The sequence below is a fragment of the Xiphias gladius genome, chromosome 22 (assembly GCF_016859285.1).
Source record: "Xiphias gladius isolate SHS-SW01 ecotype Sanya breed wild chromosome 22, ASM1685928v1, whole genome shotgun sequence".
Lineage (NCBI taxonomy): Eukaryota > Metazoa > Chordata > Actinopteri > Istiophoriformes > Xiphiidae > Xiphias > Xiphias gladius.
In genome coordinates this window covers 23382528-23389860 of record NC_053421.1, presented here as the reverse complement: position 1 = coordinate 23389860, position 7333 = coordinate 23382528, and the positions used below count along the sequence as shown (strand labels likewise).

Below are 7333 nucleotides of genomic sequence, written 5' to 3'. Positions count from 1 at the left end.
GTTGTGTGCACATGCAAATGTCAGCATGCTAATGTCCTAACTAACATGGTGAACTCATGGTAAACATTACCGGCTAACCGTTAGCACATTAGCTTTGCCACTGTGAGCATGTTAGCAATCTGATTTTAGGCCTTAGCTCAAAGCACCACTGTGCCTCGCAGAGCTGACATGAATGAGGACTCTTGCTCTTACCGGTGGGTTTTACAGGTAAATCATAACCTCAAAGTTTAATCATCGACATCACAGGAAACGTGGTGTGGGTTTCTTCGAGCAGAGCTGATCTATTGACAAACATATTGACTGTAGCTGTTGCAGTTACTTAGGATGTGCAGCGGTTGTCTGTGTTTCTATTCTTGTTACATTTTCAAAACATAATAAACACATATTTTAAAAAAAACAACAACAAAACAACTCAAAAAAATTGCAAATTGCTTCCCGAATTTTAATGCAGCTTTACCATGACCTCAATAGGCACTGTGCAGGAATATTAGGGGCCAATGAACAAAAGTAAATATCAAATTGGAGTAGATATCAGCAGATGTTCTATATTAGAAGAATTGTGATCAAAAAACATCCTCAGGACAACCCTAGTTTGGACTGAGCCCTGTGATTGTCCAAAGAGCATTGTTTATTGTTACTTTGAATAGAGGATCTTGCTTGAATTGGTTTGATCGCTGTACAGACGGGAGACAAATGAAAGGAAAAACCAACATAAAGTCTTACATTGCGCTATTTGGGCCTCCAAAAGCCTCCAGGATAGCATCAAGGCTCCTTCGCATACATTCTCCAAGCCTCTGAAACTCTGCCGGAGGGATCTACAGCATTCTTCCAAGAGGTATTCCTCATTTTAGTCTTTGACGGTAAGTGTGACAGAGGCCTTAGCACCTGCATTATTTATGTTTCTCCGGTTATTTATTCCGATTTTTCCTTGGATTTATTTCCTTTGGAGCACACATGGGACATTTTTTCCCTCCAGGTTGTTTGATTACCACCAAAATGTTTTTTGGTGCTTCACACCCAGTTTCAATGAAACAAACTGTGGCATTATTCACAAGCTATATACGCCGCTAAGAGTGTTACTACTGTCATCACTCACTCCAGCCTCCCTTTTTTTAGATAGACTGTTTCACCAAGGCCCACTTCAGAGAGTCTCTTTCAAATGGTGAGGTTTCATGATCTCAAAAAGATAGTGAGACTGTGAATATGGGTTCCCTACTGTCGCAGCACTTAAATAACATCTTTGATAGCAAAGTCTACCCCAAGTTTAGTGCTGACAACAGTGCTGACATCTTAATATATAAGCTTCATAGTAATATTGAAATAATTCTGCCTTTTATCATGTCCACTTGTTATAAACATGAGGTAGATTAATTGTAATGGAATCACATTCAACTTGTTTATTTACGGTTTCCTTATCGTCCTGACAGCAGCACATTGAGGTCGTGTCCTCAGTGTGTTTACTGGGTCTTAGGGGATTTTAGCAACCAGGTGGGAGTTTACATTCTATAATTGACAAGAAGAAACCCTAAGTTGGATGTTATACAGGCTGATTTAGCTATTTTTCGACTAAATTTATATAAATTTAACCACAGGCCAACAAAAAAATAAAGAAAACATTCAGTGTTTATCCTAGTTTTATTTCTGGTAATGTGATGATGATAATGATGATGGAAACAGCATTTCAACCTAAGGAGTTTATAGAAAAAATAATTTAACTATTAACTGAATGAATAAAATATGAAAAATTAAGCATATGAACCAGCACACACTTTTGTCTGCTCAAGCCCAAAAATTACCCTCAGTGAAATACCTCCTGTTCTTGAACCCCCTTTGATTACAGTCCTGATTCTGGTCTCCTCTGAGAGGTAACTCTTTGGAGCTTACCCCTCAACTGGTCACAGTCTGTCTGAAAAAGTGACAGCAAACAAAATGTACAGAAATACAAACATGGTAAAATTTTAAAAAAAGTCTTCCTTGCCTATTTGTAAAGTGTTATTATCCTTTTTTTGTATGCACTCCTGTGACAAAATGAGGAACTGTTGTTGCAGTGATGTAGGGATATTAAAATAATTGACTTATTAAAAAAACTTTTCCTACTTTTTTTGTAGATTGAAAAATCCTGGTTATGCCCCTACCTGGCAGAACAGTTAGAGTAATCGCCTTAGAATAGGAACTGATTTAAGGTCTGGAAATAGATTTGAATGAAACAAAGTCATCATCACTCATGATGAGTCAAGAGGAAATTTGCAAACCGACAACTGATTTTTTAAGGGTGTTTCTTGTTTCTCTGCTGCCCTCTTGGCACATAATGACTGAGGATTTTTCTTTTGCTCCTACTCCTGTTTGATTCTTATTCTCACAGTCACTTTTTGACGGAAAAAATACATATGTACGCTACATACCAACATACGGAGAAAACAACTGATCAAAAATGAAAGTGATTAGCCGGAACAGGCCAGATCAGTGCCTTGTGTGGAAGAAAGAGGAAGTCTGGCACCAGCGATGACACGGTATGATTCAGTGGGTGGGTACACAACTGAGTATAAAAAGTGTTGAAAAAAATTCTTTGCGGAACGTTATATAATCGGATCTGTACTTGGAGTCCGCTGATGAAGACACATTTTAATGACAGGTGCCGACCGGTCCTCTCTTTCCCTTTTTTTTTCTTCTGGTTTGTTACAAATTATGAAACATGTTAATGCATCGCTACTGTTATTTAAAAAATTACAAATGATAAAATCTTGATTAAAATGGACTAACATGATTAAGGCTGAAGAAAGAAAGAAATTGAACGACTCTTCTCAGGCTACTTTATATGTCAGATTACATCAGCCTGAGTGAAATGGACGTCTTGCACACTGATTAGTGTCCTCCACCAGATGGAGATCTTGTTGTATAGTTATTTCAAAGGAAGGTTTTATCTAGCTGCATTTCATTTCCTGGATTGCCCATCGCTGTTTGAAGACAACAACTCATCTGCTGTGCCTGGATGCGCATTTTGATCACGATGACCCACCCAATGGAGGATTTTTTCCATCCTCGGCCAAAAAGTAAGTTTGGTTTTTTTTATTTTCATTTAAATCATTTTGTTGCTTTAAGTCAGAAAGTCAGAACACTTTTTTACTGTGCTCCCTTCATTCATTCAAGGCCCACAAACCGGCTTTGAAGGGAACTTAGTCTGCGCACTTGGGAGCTTTTAATCAAATCACATGTTTTATTAATTTCAGTGATGAAAGGAATTGTTTTGTTCATATTATTGCAGCTGAAAAAAAAGCACACAGTTTTGTTGCAATTACATTCCTACAGGGACGGGCATTTTTACTGTTATGGAGTATTATCACCAAGCTGTAGATTTCTATAATTACTGTGGTGGAATTTTGGTTAGCATTAAGAGTATTTTTTTTGTTTGCAATTTAATGTAATCTAAAAACCGGAAAAAGTACCTGTTTTGCAAATGGAAACTGTTATTCGTAACTCAACTTTATTTTGTTTTACACTTGAAGGTAGCCCGGGCATACACACCCAGGAAAGCGGGTATGTTTCTCTCTCTTTTCTCTTTTATTGTCCTCTTAAAACATATAGATAAGATTAATCTGAATTGCTGGGGACAATTTGATTTGTATTTGTTTGCATTAATGCAGCGGAAATATGATAATTTGTTTGTAATTCATTTAAAATTCTATTTCTGTCTATATTACAGTGATGCTGGCCTCTCTTCAAACATGAAGCACAGGTTTAGTGATAAGTACGATGAAAATGCTTTGCCTGTGGCAGCTAAAGGTAGCTTCGTGATAACCATTTCTAAAGAGGAACGGGACATTAGTGAGAGCCCTGGGATAGCAGGGGAGTTCGTGCCCCACCCATCGGTCTTGGGACATTCTGCTGCCTCAAATTCAGAGATCATTTCCTTGTTGGGCCACACAAAGCCTGAATCATACCCTGAGACTGCTGAAGTTTTATTAAATCCCTCTACTCCGGCTGTAGTTCCAAAGAAAAACTTTTCACCACGAGCCACTCTGAAAGCCCTATCAGGGGAAGGCCGAGAAGAGGGACCTGTAAACACTATACCGAAAACGACAACCATTAAGGGGGGAGAGCTGGATGTAATGGTGGATGGAGGAAATAATTACATAATGAGCAATGAGACGGAAAATGGAGGAAACCCTGTTGAACCAAGAGACCCCTCACTGGTTCTTGAAGAAGTGAGAAACAGCAGCCACCCATGGTTAAGAGCTGCAGGGAAGAACTGGAAAGGTAATTAAATTTCAATTTAATTGATTTTAAATTTCCTTAATGCTTTTGTTCAGCACATTTTGACTCATTTTAATTGCAAATAACATGGAATAATTATACATCTATGCAACATTATTTAAGTAATATACACACAGTGGCCACTTTATTAGGTTCACTCATACAATCTATTGCACTTAAATACTACAGCTCTGACATTCATTCTACCTTTATGAAGACTATAAGTGTCAGATTTTGCTGTCATTTTTGAAAGTGTGTAATTTCAACTATATATTACTGAAGTCATAGTTAAAACTGGACTACATTATATTGAGAAGTGTTTCTAATTTTTAGTCCTTCGCATCTACACACTTGAGAGGAGCAGAATATAAAAAACAGATCTCAATATAATGCAGTCCAGTAAACCACAAAAACTATGACCGCAATACTAAAACGTATAATATAATTAACACCTCTATGAAAGTGTTAAAAAACTCAAAAAAAAAAAAAAGAACACTATAGGCATCATAATAAATATAAATATTTCATGACAGAAGAGTTGTATTGGGTTGCATTAGATTGTACAGGTGTACCCAATAAAGTGGCTACTGAGTGTATAATTCTCATGGTATTCCTGTATATTAGTTATGATATGCATTGAATAATGCCACCTTAGCGGGTAATAATACTACTACTTCATGAAGAAAATAGATTTTTTATGAATTTTCTTTGTCTGTATTTCCAGTGTACCTTCTGGCGGTTGCATCCATTCTATTCACTATTCCTGCTTCTGAGTGCTTTGCTGGTATGTGGTGAAAAGTGGATATATTTCACACACACCTATTATACAGTGCATCCCTGTATGTATTTGCATTTTCCTTTTCTTGTCTTTAATAGCAGCTTAAATGACCTTTTATAGTGTACTCTGAATACTGTTTTACCCAATAATGCATAGGTTTTTTTTAACCGCTTGATATTTTTCATGTATTATAGTAACTCAACCTGCAGGAGACCCAAAGTGATTTTTTTTTATAAATTCTGAATAATATCATAGCAAGATTTTTATTAGAACCCTTGCGCTGAAATTTAAATTTACACACTATTTACACCACGGAGCTCTTTAGCTGTTTACATCTGTTACTCAGCAAGTTTTTTCTCTTTCTTTTAGCCGCAGTTCAGTGCTATACCTGCATGGAAAAGGAGAAATGCCCAAATTTGATGTCCATATATGACCATAATGACACTCATCTGTACGCTAGAGACCCCAATCAAACACTTCCAGAATGCCCTACAATCTCTTCCCCTGCTCATAAGACATGTAATGTGTGCCGTTTCCAAGCCAACGTCGTCATCGCTTGTTCAGAGGACGTAGGAAAATTGGAGGTGGAAGCTAGTGATGGATCACAGATTCTAAACATCTCACCTGTCTGTAAGTATGCCGTGAATGTATTGGACACGAATCTCCTGTTATCGGTCATTCACTGTTATTTACTTTGTTATTGGTCGCTTGTTACATTCAGCAGAAGATTTAACCGTTGTTTCAGCAGCGTTAAAATGGCAATGTCTCACTGTGCAAGAACTCCTGACTACACCTCCCTTTAGTCATTAGAACGGTTACCGGGGTTTCCCCCAAGATCCTGTTGTAAACCACCAAGACTCAAATCTGATCTTGTCATAAGTTTAGTTAGAAAATGATAATCTTATTAACAATTCTTGCATAGCTCACTTTTATTTCATAACACTAATGTGATTTCTTTGTTTGTCAATCTTTAAAGTGGCTCACCTCCTGCAAAATTATACATTCAGTTGCCACTTTATTAGGTAAACAGAGTTTATTAGTATACAAACAGCTTGAGACATCATGAAATAATCATTAAATTTCAGTATATTTATGACAAATAAAATGTATTAATGCATTAAAACATTAAATGCAAATCAGGTGGTTCTGTGGAGTTCCTGATGCTATTTTAATTTCTTTCTCCCTTTTTAGGTGAACAGCCGCCCAATGGCTGTGGACATACTGCATTGATTCCCAGTGGTGGTATGTGCAGTATTTAACACAAGCACAGAATGTCAAATTTCACGCCAACATAGATAATGAAAGCTTTAAATTGTAGTCCAATTGCCAAAAGCCAGATTTTTTCATTTTTATCTATTTATTTTTTGGCCTTGCCTCAACATGACAGCAATGTGTTTTCATTTTTCAGGTTTCTTTTTGATATTGGTCACAGCACTTGTGATTAGAGTAAGTGTGAGTCAATATGGTCACTGATCACACAACTTCCAACATGTTCATTTGAAAAAAAGTTTTCCGTATGAGTCCTGAATGAGCCTGTTTATCATTATCATCGCTGTAAACAATTCTAGTACAAAATCATTCATACTTACTGAAACAGGGTTTATAAAAAGTCTCAGGCTAACTTGAATCTTAACTGATGTAAATTATTAGTTTCAAATACCAATTCCAAAAAATACAGGAGTGGACCAGTGGTCCAATATTTTTAATTAAATAGATTCACACTTGACACACTTTTTTCTCTCTTGTTCATTTGAAACAGGATTAAAAATGGTCAAGAATGAAGAACACGGCATGATCAAAAAGAAGACAGCACAGGCCATTCTTTTGCCAAGCCATTTTTACTCAGATCTAATCAAGTGCTTTTCATTTTCATTGCCAAAATAACTGGTAATCAATCAAATTTTCTTCATAAATGGCCCAATGAGCATGTGTACCTATTGTCTTAAATAAAAACTGCTGTAAACACCATATGGTTCTGTCATTATTTATAACACTGACACTGGCCACAGTGTTGCAAATGAATAATCAGTGGTGGAAAAAGTCCTCAGATCTTTGACCTAAGTAAAAACAGCATTACCACTGTGTCGAATTACTCTGTTGAAAATTAGAATCCTGCTTTTAAGTGAGAGTGCAGAAGTGGGCCTTTAAGAACCAATAAAAAGTAGTCATTATGCAGAAAAATACATATTATTGCATTATAATTATTTATGCATGAATGTGTAAGCATTATCTTTTTTATGTGACAGCTGCTGAAGTTTAACTTCTCTGTTTACTGCTGATTGTGTGTGTGGTAGCTAGCTTAAT

The 7333-nt window shown here is 36.6% G+C and overlaps 1 protein-coding gene across 2 annotated transcripts; it reads left to right on the top strand.

Annotated features, from left to right (window-relative positions):
* Positions 1–2554: 2554 nt before the first annotated feature.
* LOC120783747 lies at positions 2555–6971 on the top strand. 2 transcript variants are annotated; one of them, XM_040116936.1, is made up of 8 exons: positions 2557–3050; positions 3504–3534; positions 3701–4254; positions 4976–5035; positions 5399–5659; positions 6221–6271; positions 6438–6475; positions 6789–6971. In XM_040116936.1, the coding sequence occupies exons 1-8, from the start codon at positions 2990–2992 to the stop codon at positions 6792–6794; spliced, it is 1062 nt and encodes a 353-aa protein (XP_039972870.1). In that variant the 5' UTR covers positions 2557–2989; the 3' UTR covers positions 6795–6971. The 2 variants fall into 2 exon arrangements, with proteins under 2 accessions (XP_039972869.1, XP_039972870.1); XM_040116935.1 differs by having other exon boundaries at positions 2555–3050; positions 6438–6971.
* The last annotated feature ends 362 nt before the right edge of the window (positions 6972–7333 follow it).